Source organism: Globicephala melas, chromosome 16, assembly GCF_963455315.2.
Source record: "Globicephala melas chromosome 16, mGloMel1.2, whole genome shotgun sequence".
In the NCBI taxonomy this organism is placed as follows: domain Eukaryota; kingdom Metazoa; phylum Chordata; class Mammalia; order Artiodactyla; family Delphinidae; genus Globicephala; species Globicephala melas.
This window is the reverse complement of record NC_083329.1, coordinates 58,402,083-58,415,605: the sequence shown is the minus strand read 5'-3', so window position 1 is coordinate 58,415,605 and position 13,523 is coordinate 58,402,083. Positions and strand designations below refer to the sequence as shown.

General features: G+C 35.9%; 1 protein-coding gene across 4 annotated transcripts in view; it reads right to left on the bottom strand.

Annotated features, from left to right (window-relative positions):
• AP3M1 (adaptor related protein complex 3 subunit mu 1) overlaps positions 1-13,523 on the bottom strand; it is a 33,614-nt gene that overhangs the window by 17,518 nt on the left and 2,573 nt on the right. For 3 of the 4 annotated variants that reach the window (XM_030862676.3, XM_060286690.2, XM_030862677.3), the window contains exons 2-4: positions 5,737-6,012; positions 4,872-5,043; positions 952-1,089 (exon numbers count right to left, since the gene is read on the bottom strand). In XM_030862676.3, the coding sequence (XP_030718536.1) occupies positions 952-1,089; positions 4,872-5,043; positions 5,737-6,009 (583 nt within the window). In that variant the 5' untranslated portion in view covers positions 6,010-6,012. The remainder of the gene's footprint in view (positions 1-951; positions 1,090-4,871; positions 5,044-5,736; positions 6,013-13,523) is intronic. The other variant, XM_060286691.2, reaches the window with a different exon arrangement.

Genomic DNA, 13,523 nt, shown 5'->3' with positions numbered 1-13,523 from the left:
GACTCTTTTTGAATTATGGTTTTCTCAGGGTATATGCCCAGTAGTGGGATTGCTGGGTCGTATGGTAGTTCTAGTTTTAGTATTTTAAGGAACCTCCATACTGTTTTCCATAGTGGCTGTATCAATTTACATTCCCACCAACAGTGTAAGAGGGTTCCCTTTTCTCCACACCCTCTCCAGCATTTATTGTTTGTAATGGCTCCTATTTCTTAAAAGTTAACAGCTAGCTTAGTCCATTTCATTAGAAACTTGGCTAATTTTATTTAAAATACTTTAACAATAAATCAAAGTTAAAATATTTAAAATAAAATTAGCCAAGCTTCTAATGAAATGGACTAAGCTAGCTGTTAACTTTTAAGAAATAAGAGCCATTATTCTTTAATAGTACAGCTATTATTCCATAAAATGGAATTTTATAATAAAAAGGGCACTCACTGTAGAGACAGTGTCTATAATTCACAGTAACTCATATTCACACACCAACTAGCTGTGTGACCTTGAACAGATTACTTAACTCTTCTAAGCCTCAGTTTCGCCTTGTATAAAATGTGAGGGTTGGACTAGATGTTTTTAATAAAACGTTATGGTTCTAATACAGTACTGCTCTTTAGTCTGGGGTCTTTACTAGAAGGACTGCAGATAAACTGGTAGCAAAAAGTATGGTGCATAGTAGATATACAACAAATATTAAACTGAATAAATGGCAAGATGGAAATGAATATAGGGTAATAACTGGCTTAAAGTAAGGTGGCATTAGATCTGATTTACAAAGGTTTGGCATTTCTCAACTAGAGGTTATGAAAATAATATGTAACCTCTGGACAAAATAAACAGATTTGAAAATGAATGCTTTTCCACTGAAATGCATACTGCCAAGGGATTTCGGTTTTCTATTCAGCTTATGTCAGCTGAACTGTTTTTTCCCTGATAAGATAATATGCACACAATTACCTGATTTATCTATAATTGCATCTATTTCTTCAACGACATCAAAATAGGCTTCATTGTTTGTGTACTTTACCCCTGCTCGGCGCCATGGGATGTTGGACAGCTGCCCAGTGGGGAGTGTGTCCCCAACATTACTACTGCCTAGAAACCGGAAAAACAGAAAGCAAAGCTAACACATAAGATGCTCATCAGAAAAGCTCTTAACAGAAAAAAAAACTCAAGTACTTTAGCTGCTTCTTTAGTGTTTGGGTATTTCTCCACTGAAGTTGTGGATGGTTTACAGAACTGTCAGAGACATATCCATACCAATGTGATCAAATTTCTAGAAGACAGAAATAGGCCATGTGGTCCTGTGTCTATCTGCCAAACCAGGTTAAATTCATTTACTTATCTTTTGCTTCCTGTGTGTTAACAGTAACCTAACCTAATTCCAGTGGCTCAACAACAGAATCTCATCCTGCTACCACTGAGGAAAAAAGAGGCTGGTTGTTTCAAAACCCTCTGCTGATAAAATGTCTGCACCGAGAATACAGAGTGATAAGTAGGCCATTTGGTATTCAGCTTAAATTATACATGAGATGCCGCCAAGCAGAGTTAACTGGCTGAAGAACATACTCTGGCTGTTTCCCATTTTAAGGTCAGCACACCCATATGGCACACCCACATGCAATATGGCTAATGTTCAAAATCTGGCTAATTTCCTGGTAAACTGACATATGTCTGAAAATAAGTCTGGTTGTCCAAAACATATACCCTTGAGCTGTGACATATTTAACATTCTGGTTAATTTACTTTTCCAACTCAAAAGTAGTACATGCTTAACAATAACAACAACATGTGAAAAGTTCAGAAAAGTAGCTAAAAAAAATCTATCTTCCTATCACCAAAATACACCTACCATTAACATTTTGGTACATTTCTTTAAACATTTCCTTCAAAACAGGTTGCATTTATTATTTTTTTCTATTTTGATAATTTTGCTTTTTTCAGATTTCACTTTAAAATATACAATTGGCCCTTGGGACTTCCCTGGTGGCGCAGTAGTTAAGAATCTGCCTGCCAATGCAGCGGACACGGGTTCGATCCCTGGTCTGGGAAGATCCCACATGCCTAGGAGCAACTAAGCCCGTGCACCACAACTACTGAAGCCCTCATGCCACCGCATGCCTGCGTGCCTAGAGCCCGTGCTCCGCAACAAGAGAAGCCACCGTTAATGAGAGCCTGCTCGTCGCAACTACAGAAAGCCCACGCACAACGAAGACCCAACGCAGCCTAAATAAATAAATAAAATAAATAAATAAAAATTTATTAAAAATAATAAATACACACTTGACCCTTGAACAACACAGGGTTTAGGGGTGCTGATCCCTGTGCAGTTGAAAATCCATGTATAATTTTACAGTTGGTGTTCTGTACACATGGTTCTGCATCAACAGATTCAACCAACTGCGGCTTGTGTAGTACTATAATATGTATTTACTGAAAAATATCTGACTTTAAGTGGACTCGGGCAGTTCAAACCCGTGTTCGATTGTAGTTGCAGTCAAAGTACACATACAACTTTGTAGTGTAATTATGGTTGGTGTTCCTGTCTCCAATCCTGTTGCCTTCCAGAATTTTCTAAAAACACTACTTTAATCTTTCTGTTCAAACACTTTAAATGTTTCCCCACTGGCTTTATGATTAAAGCTAAATATTTAGACTACCATTCCAGGACTTCCTCAACTTAACTTTTTAATTTTATCTCACTACTCAACTGAAAAACAGCTCTACTTCTGTTAAACAGGTTAATACAATTCAAGATTTTTCACTGTGTGTTTTTTCTCATACAGTTCCATCTATGAAGAATGTTCTTATTCCTCCCTCTCTTCCTAAATTCTATTGATTCTCCAGGACCCTGTCCTAGGGCCACCCACTACAGTTCAGGAGAGATTACTTTATCCACTGAACCACTCTCTTGATCTTTATAATGTATTGCCTTAACAATCCATGTTATGGGACTTCCCTGGTGGTCCAGTGGTTAAGACTCAGCGCTCCCAGTTCAGGGGGCCCGAGCTTGATCCCTGGTCAGGGAACTAGATCCTGCACGCATGCTGCAACTAAGAGTCCACATGCCGCAACTAAAGATCCCGTGTGCTGCAACTAAGATCCGGAGCAGCTAAATAAATAAAAATAAAATAAATAAATATTTTAAAAAATATCAAATTTAAAAAATTTTATATTTCACTAATTTTTTTCTGACTATAAAATACATGTTCATTTTGGAAATCAGAAAGTATAATGCAAAAATAAAGATAATATGTAGTTCCTTAGCTGGAGATGGTATTATAAACTTTAGAACATTTTTTGTGGGACTATTTATGTATAATTAAGAGTAACTTTTTATGGTTGTGTGCTTTTTTTTTCTTTTTTGGCCACGCTGCACAGCTTGTGCAATCTTAGTTCCCTGACCAGGGACTGAACCTGGGCTCCAGCAGTGAAAGCAAGAAGTCCTAACCACTGGACTGCCAGGGAACTCCCTGTTTTGTTTTTTTTTTCCCATTTAATATTACACCATGTGTACCCTCCAGTGTCACTACACCATCTATAAAGTATGGAATTGCTTTTCAAAATCTTATATTGTTATTTATGTGTTTTAATTTTTTTTTTTTCAGTTTCTCATCCAGAGTTTACGTTTTAGGAGCAAAGACACCCCATCTTTTTTTTTTTTTTGGCGGTTAGTTGATGTCTTTTATTTATTTATTATTATTTTTTAACATCTTTATTGGAGTATAATTGCTTTACAATGGTGTGTTAGTTTCTGCTTTATAACAAAGTGAATCAGTTATACATATACGTATGTTCCCATATCTCTTCCCTCTTGCGTCTCCCTCCCTCCCCCTCCCTATCCCACCCCTCCAGGTGCTCATAAAGCACCGAGCTGATCTCCCTGTGCTATGCAGCTGCTTTCCACTAGCTATCTACCTTACATTTGGTAGTGTATATATGTCCATGCCTCTCTCTCGCTTTGTCACAGCTTACCCTTCCCTATCTTTCCTTAAATTTCTCCTGACACTCAGTCTTGCCCAGAGGATGAATAAAGGAATGATCACTTTCTTATAGGCCTCTCTTACCCCATTTTTTAGGTCAGTGCACTTGGAAAGGGGTTTGCAATGGTGGACAGTATAGCTGAAGTGGCATATAACATTTCACAGAAATCTTTCTCTAGAAGACTTTGATACTTTCAAAAGTATATCGTCCTCTGGATGTACCTAATTTCTAGCTATACTCAAGAATTAAACCAAAATTAGAAGTTTGTAACACAAATACAAGGCCCACAATGCACGAAATCTCACAAATAGACTAATTTTCTCTTTTTAATATATCTTCTATATGTACAAAATGAAGACTTGGAGGAGATGGCATGTACTCTGTGGTGCAGTCTTAAATTTTCTATACTCTAGTAATTGTGGGGTATGCAGCATAATGCCAGATTTATAATGCTATATTTTAATTTTATTTTTTTTCCAGCTTTACTGAGATATAATTGACATATAACATTGTATTAGTTTAAGGTACACAACATCATGATTTATGTATATATTACAAAATGATTACCACAATAGTTAACAGCTGTCACTACATTGGCTTCTTTATGATTAACTGGGATAATTTATTCAGTCTTACTAGTTCCTGTTAAACAATAGTAATAATATTTTTGTAGTCTTGTAGCAAAATAACAGAAGAGTAATAACCAAAAGTTCTGTATCATTTAAGATATAGTCTCTTTTCATGAAAAGAAATATATATCCATTTTAACATTATCACTAACTATAATTCTGGCCAAAATGGACTACCTTAATAATCTGCCAGATCATAAGCAAAAATGAATTGTTTATGAAGTTTTAATGGCTCAGTTCCTAACAGAGTGTGTTTCATCTTACCTGTAATAGAGTTGACGACAGAACGCAGAATTGTTGGTGGTTTAATCAATTCTTTCAAAATGTTAGATTCAGTAGCCAGTGGAAATCCATTGTCTAACATTTCTTCCAAGAGCTCATATACTATGACCACATTATCCTTAATTGCAGCCTCCGAACACTCACCAAAGTAGTCCTAACAAAATGTACATAACATTACACAATGGAAGACATGAAGACAGGCTTGCTAAATACTTTTTGTTCTAAAGGGTAAGCTTACAGTAGCATAATTCATTGTTTAAGATGTTGAAAATATGTAAAACAGAGGGAAAAAACCCTCCATAGTTCTATATACTATTTCTCAATATTTCCTTAATATTTTTAAATTGAATTGAATTCCTATTACATATTATGCCAGAAAGTACACTGAAATGTTAAAACAGAATGTGAACTATAAAATTCATTTGCCTTGATTAGGTACTCCAAAAAACAAAGATCAGTTTAAAATTATTGGTATATTCAGCAAGACAAGAAAAAAATAAAGTGTAAGTATTGGAAGATTTCATAACCAGTCAAAATCGTGGTACTATTCGGAGAACTGTATGTGGAGGGCACTATTATTTCCTGATGACATAATTTATAATACATAAAAAAAAATACAGCTTCCATTACCATGAGATTGTTTTGTTCTTCTAAAACAGTAACTGGAACACCATGTGTACTACTGTATGCCCTACTAAAAAGGTTTATGTTTATGAACTTATGCTTAGTTGAAAAGAAGAGGGAGAGACAGAGAGACAGACTACACATCAAAAACTGGGTATTTAAAGAATATAATCATAATATAACTTGGATAATTCAAATTCAAAGTATCTGATGAATAACCAACCTGAAAAGTATCAGCAACTCGATGTAGGAACTCAATTACAAAGAGAGGTGGCACTTCAGTCTGTATGACAGAGACAAAGAAGAGCTTATCCCGATAGATACTGATGAGGTAGTGGTGAGGTGTTGAAATAACAGGTGGTACATTTTCAACATCAGCTGCTTTCTCTTGAGCTTCAAAGAAATAATCACAGACAGACTGGCTCACAACACTCTTCCAGTGCTTCTCTAGAAATATGTCACCGGAACAGTTTATGAGAAATAGACTGTGGATCATTTTCTGGGGGAGGAAAAACGTTTAAATTTAGTATATATCAAAAAAGCATCCTTGTATTAGCTGGACACCAAAACCAGACAAAGGCAATACAAGAAACTACAGACCAATATCAGTTAAGACTATAGGTATAAAAATCCTCAACAAAATACTAGCAAACTGAATCCAGCAACATATAAAAAAGATTATAACCCTGACCAAGTGGGATTTATTCAAGAATGCAAGGTTGGTTCAACATATGAAAATCAATCAACACAATATACAATATTCATAAAATAAAAGACAAAAAATATAATCATTTCAAAAGGCGCAGAAAAATAATTTGACAAAATCCAACAACCTTTTGTAATTAAAAATATTTAAACTAGGAATTGAAAGAAACTTCCTCAACCTGATAAAGAGCATCTATGAAAATCCCATAGCTAGGGACTTCCCTGGTGGCGCAGTGGTTAAGAATCCTCCTGCTAATGCAGGGGACATGTGTTCGAGCCATGGTCCGGGAAGATCCCACATGCTGCGGAGCAACTAAGCCTTGCGCCACAACTACTGAGCCTGCGCTCTAGAGCCCATGTGCCAAAACTACTGAGCCCGTGCGCCACAACTACTGAGCCTGCGCTCTAGAACCTACGCTCCATAACAAGAGAAGTCACCACAATGAGAAGCCCGTGCTCCGCAACGAAGAATAGCCCATGCTCTCCGCAACTAGAGAAAGCCTGTGCACAGCAATGAAGACCCAACGCAGCCAAAAATAAATAAATAAGTAAATAAATTAATTAAAAAAAAAGAAAATCCCATAGTTAACATTTAATACTTAAAGACCAAAAGCTTTCCACTTAACAAAACGAACAAACAATGATGTCCATTTTCACCACTTCTATTCAACATGGTACTGGAGGTTCCAGCCAGGGCAATTAAGCAAGAAAATGAAACAGAAGTCTTCCACATTGGAAAGAAAGAAGCAAAACGATCTCAATTTCCAGATGATATTATCTTGTATGTAGAAAATTCTAAAGATTACACATACACACGCACACACTAATTACTAGAGTAATAAATGAGTTAAGCAAGGTTGCAGAATATAAAATTAATATAAAATATCAACTGTATTTCTATATATTAGCAATGAATAATCTGAAAATGAAATTGAGAAAGCAATTCAAAAGCATCAAACAGATCAAAACATTTAGGATTAAATTTAACAAAAGAAGTGTAAGACCTGTACATTGAATATTATAGAACATCACTGAAAGAAATTTAAAAGACCTAAAAAAATGGGAAGACCTTTCATGCTTACGGATTGGAAAACTTAATACTGTTAAGATGACATGACTCCCCAAATTGATCTACAGATTCAATGCAATCCCTATTACACCAGCTGCCTTTTTTTTAATGGAAACTGAGAGGCTGATCCTGAAATTCATATGGAAATGAAAGAGACCAAGAATAGCCAAAACAATCTTGAAAAAGAAGAACAAATTTGGAGGACTCACACTTCCTGATTTCAGAACTCGATGTAAGGTACAGTGAGGTGCTGGCACAAAGAGAATCATAGAGATCAATGGAATAGAATTGAAGGTTCTTAAGTTAACCCTTACGTATACGGTCAACTGATTTTTGACAAGAGTGCTAAGACCATTCAGTAGGGGAGAGGATAGTCTTTTCAACAAATGGTGCTGGGACAACTGGATTTCCACATGCATAATAAAGAAGTTGGACTGCTATCTCACACCATATACAAAAATTAATACAAAATGTATCAAAGACCTAAATATAAGAGCTAAAACAATAAAACTCTTCGAAAAAATATATGCATAAATCTTCATGACCCTGGATTAGAAAACATTTTTAAGATATGACATCAAAAGCACAAGGAACAAAGGAAAAAAACAGATAACCCAGACTTACATCAGCATTAAAACTTCTGTGCTTCAAAAGGCATTATCAAGAAAGTAAAAAGACAACCTTCAGAATGAGAAAATAACTGCAAACCATACATCTTACAAGGGACTAATATCCAGAATATATAAAGAACTCTTACAACTCAATAATAAAAGACAAATAACCCAATAAAAAATGTGCAAAGCATTTTAAAAGACATTTCTCCAAAGAAGATATACATACAAATGGCTGATAAGCACTAGAGCTCACTATCTTTTCAAAATATGAACTAAAATCACAATGAGATAACATTTCATATTCTCTAGGCTAGATATAATCAAATCAAAAGGCAGACAATAACAAGGGTAGACAAGTTTGTGGAGAAACTGGAACCCTCATACATTGCTGGTAGGAATGTAAAACAGTGCAGCTGTGCGGAAAACAGTTTTGAGTTCTTCAAAAAGTTAAAGACTGAGTTACCAAATGACCCAACAATTCTACTCCTAGGTATACACCCAAGAGAACTGGAAACCTATGTCCATACAAAAACTTGTACACGAATGTTCTTAGCAACATTATTTATAATAGTCAAAAAGTGAAAACAATCCAAATGTCTATCAGCTGATGAATGGATTCATCAACCAATGAATGGATAAATAACAGATATCCAAAATGAAATGTTATTCAGCCATAAAAAGAAATGAAGTACCAGCACATGCTACAACAGGATGAACCTTTAAAACATTATGCTAAGTGAAAGAAACCAGATACAAAAGATCACATATTGTATGATTCCATTTGTATGAAATGTCTAGAATTCAGGCCAATGCACAGAGACAGAAAGTAGATTAGTGGTTGCCAGGGGCTGGGTAGAGGGGCAAGAATGGGGAGTTACTGGTTTTTGTATTTCTTTTTGAGGTGATAAAAATCTTCTGGAATTAGAGGGACTTACCTGGTGGTGCAGTGGTTAAGAATCTGCCTGCCAATGCAGGGGACATGGGTTCGAGCCCTGTTCTGGGAGGATCCCACATGCTGTGGTGCAGCTAAGCCCGTGAGCCACAACTCCTGAGCCTGTGATCTAGGGCCCACGAGCCACAACTACTGAAGCCCACGTGCCTAGAGCCCGTGTTCTGCAACGAGAAGCCACTGCAATGAGAAGCCCGTGCACTGCAACGAAAAGTAGCCCCCGCTTGCTGCAACTAGAGGAAGCCCACGTGCAGCAACAAAGACCCAACGCAGCCAAAAATAAATAAATAAAATAAATAAATTTATAAAAAAATAAAAATAATCTTCTGGAATTAGAGATTTGTGAATATACTGAAAACTACTAAACTTCACATTTTTAGAAAACTGCAGTTTAGTAGTTTTCAGTCTAAAAAATGCTTAGTTTTAATATAATTATTTTTTCAATTAATAAAAAGTATTCTTTAATACTTTGTAACACACAAATCCACTCCCAGGTGGATTAACAGAAATGCGTACAAATATGCACAAAAAACATGTATAAAAATATACTGTAATAGTGAAAACTATTATTATTTATTAATAGTACAATGGGAAAATAAACTAGTGTATTATTAAAGGGAAATACACAGCAATGAAAATGAATAAACTATTGCTACATGAAACAAATACGGACGAATCTTACAAACACAATATTGAACAAACAAAGCCAGACACAAAAGGATACATACAGTATGATTCTATTTATATGAAGTTCTAGAACAGACAAAGCTAATCTATAGTTTGAGAAATCAAATGGTTTCTTTTGGGAAGGAGAGTGTGGGTGATGACTGAGACAGGAACAGGGTTGGTCTCCTAAGGTGCCGGTAATGTTTTATTTCTTGATCTAGATGATGGTTACAAGTTGTGTTCATTTTGTGATAATTCATTGGGCTTTATGTTATGGCTTGTATACTTTTCTGAGTGTTAGTTATGCTTCAAATAAAAAGTTTATTGTCCTTGTAATATGGGAGACAGTGGACAAATATCTACCTTAACTTGCTCCTTTCTTTTATATAGATAACATCAGTATCAGGTGTTTAGTGGTCCATTCATTCAAAATTACAGTAGTGAATGATAAATGTAGCCTAAGGAGAAAGAATATAAAATCTATGAATATAATAATTTCTATGCATGAAGATAAATTCCAAATAGGAAAGGAAGAGTTTCCAGAATGAATTCATTCAATTCTATTGACACAGAAAACAATGACATCAACCTGACCAGTTTTTTATAGGAAGTCATTTACTTAATGAAAGCAGTTGACATTTAAAGACTATTTGGTGATGATTTCCTCTTCCCATTTGGTGAATGTTCAATAGTTATTAAGTAAATACTACTAAGATGTGCTTTAGCAATTATTGTATTAATAAAGTATGGATGCTGTTAATATTGATAGTTTAGGGTTCCAGTTTAGTAGAAAAAGAAAATGTTTCTTTGTTCAAAGGCATCTCTATTTAGCCAAGTTATCAACCTGAGTTGGCAGCAATAAACGCTGATACCTCAGGCTTTGGACCTATTAAATTTTTCCGGATTAATATCTGGAACCTCCAAAATCTTTCCACTTTATCTAGTCAGATGCTTTGTTTAATAGGTTTGCTTTGTGTCAGTTTCTATTTGAGTGTTAAAATAGTGCCACTGGAATATAGAGAACCTACTGACTTTTAACCTCTGTTCTCTGATACACTTTAAAAAAATAGAACAGGAGTACCCAGCAATAAGATCTGCAACTAAATTTGCATTGTGATGCCTTTTGTGGAATGAAATTTTCATCTGAAATATAAAGTACGATTTAAAGTGGAACATTGGAATCAACTCAATGAGACCCAGATTTGAGCACTTCAGGTGAGCCCCCTAAGGAATATGGCATCCTTCACAATAATTAATTTTCAGCTTCATTCAAAGTATTTTATTCATTAAAGATAAATGAATTAATAGTATCTAAAATTGAGTACTTACTGTGGGCCAGACACTATGCTAGGCACTTTTCTTATATTATCTTTTTTTTTTATATTATCTTATTTAATCCTCACAACTCAATGCTATAAATACTGTTTTTATCCCCATTTTACAGATAAGACAATAAAGTCTTGGAAATGATAAGTCAATTATCTAAGATGATACAATAAGTATCAGAGCTAGGATTCAAACCCAGATCCAGTTGAATCTTGAGCTCCTGTTCTTACCTGCCTCTTAGAAACTAATTATCAGGAACACACTCTATTGCATCAGTGTCAGTACAATTTACTGCAATAATGGACATGTCCTCTATCTGTGCTGTCCGATACAGCAGCCACCAGTCACATGTGAGCACCTGAAATATGGATAATGCAACTGAGGTACTGAAGTTTTAATTTTAATTAATTTAAATTTAAATAACTACATGGAGCTAGCTGTTATCATATTGGACTGGGCAGCAAATGTGCTGTTTGAGCTTATAATTTAAGAGGAAGAGTTGAAGGATATGCCTCTTGTTTAGTTAGAAGCCAAAATGTATTCTAATAAATTATTTAGACCAGAAATTATATTTAAGAGAGCTGACATAGGTTATCTTCTTAAACTATTCATCCTAAAGAAAATGTAGTTCACATGGATCTGTGGTACTCCATTGCCACAATATACCCTAAAAAAGCTGCTTATTCTTGAAGCAAGTGACTTTGTGGTTTCTTTACTTGAGCGGCCAGATTCCTACACATCCTCTTAAGCTGGTGAAAAATTCTTTCCAGGAAAAGTTTCCACCAAAGTTGTTTTCATTGGCAGTAGTTCAGGTCTCAGAAGAATAGAGTAAGTTAAACCTCCATCTGGATTTATTGCTGTTGTCCTCAGTGCTGAGAGGAAAGCACAGCACTTGTAGCTTTCAACAGTGCTTAGCTTCAAAACCCATCTTAACCTTCTTTTATAGGGAAAAAAAGCTTATTTCTTCTATCCATATTAAGACCAAGGACTTAATGCAAAAAACAAATACCACATGCAGCAGTGTAAATTTGCTTGTTTCTTTAGCTACTTATCCTTTGAGTAGCTGCAGTTATTTATTTCATTATTTTAATAAACTTTCTGGGAAAGCTACCACCACAACTATCTTTTTGTTCCTAGTGACTTCTGAGTCAGAAAACAGAATTCTCCAAGCTTATTTTAAAGCCACTTAAGAAACTGTGTTCAGAGGCAGTTCCATCAGAGCTTTGACTGCAGCTTAAATACTTCGTAAACCCTCTTTACTGAATGTTGAACACACTCACCCTGATGATTCACAAGCAGTGCAATTACAATAGTCAAAATATCCTTGGAAGAGTGTCTAAAAAAGAAAATGTATTCCTTCTATATATAACAGAATGGAGGTATAGAAGGGCCTGTATCTAAGGTGAGAGAATGAAACCAGAAAATAATCTAGCTATTCTGATTTTTAACCAATATCTTGATCCTGTTCATTCAACAGTTTTGAATGTTTTATATATTAAGCAATGGGGATACAAGGAGAACAAAATAAGAGTCCCTGAACTCACAGCATTTAGAGTTCAGCAAAGAAGGCAAACAATTTAATACAGTAAGATGATAGGGGAAATACAGTACGCTATAAAAATCCACAAGGCTTCAAGGTGAGAAAGAACATAAGACAAAGAAATGCAGTACAAATTTAGCAACTTCAGAAGGAGGATGGAAGTGATGAGATGAGAATGGAGAAGATAAGCAGAGATTGGTTCACTTTATTCTCAGTGCAATGTAAAATCATTTTTTATGGTTTTATGCAGGGGATTCATGCAACCCAATTTACAGTTTTAAGATCGCACTGTGGAAACTGGATAATTGGGCAACTGAATATTGTGACACTAGTTGAGAGATGAGTTATGTGTGGTCTAGACTAGAGTGTTGATAATAGGGATGGAGTAAAATGAAAAGAGAAACATTTAGGGTTGAGAAAAGTTTGGGGGGTGGGGAACAGGCAGTGGAGACGAGAGGGAAAACAAGGGATTCAGCCCTGGTCCTATACAATCTGACCCAATTCTGGATATATCTGACCCCAATGGATATATTCAGAAGACCATTGTATATATAGGTCTGGTGCTTCAGAGAGAAGCCAAACTGGAGATAGATTTGTGAGTAATGTAATCATGATTTTTTTTGCGGTACGCGGGCCTCTCACTGTTGTGGCCGCTCCCGTTGCGGAGCACAGGCTCCGGACGCGCAGGCTCAGCGGCCATGGCTCACGGGCCCAGTTGCTCCGCGGTATGTGGGATCTTCCCGGACCGGGTCACGAACCCGTGTCCCCTGCATCGGCAGGCGGACTCTCAACCACTGTGCTACCAGGGAAGCTCCATGATTTTTTATTAATGCAAAATATAACTATAAGGAGACTAAAACTACAAAGAGAGAATGTGTATAGTAGAAAAGAACCTATGGAAGTAACTTCATAATCTGAGTAGCATGTGGGTCAAGAAAGTGGACCTGGAAAAAGACTGAGAAGATGTGGCCGAAGAGGGATAAGAAAAAAAAGCGGGGGCGGGGGGGAGTCTAGTAACCAGAGTATATTAGTGTGTTTCCAGAAAAAAGGAGTGGTAAACATTTTAAATGGCACAAAGAGGTCAAGCTACAAGGAAAACTGAAAATATCTGTTATTTTACAGTGTTTCTCAACTTTCATTA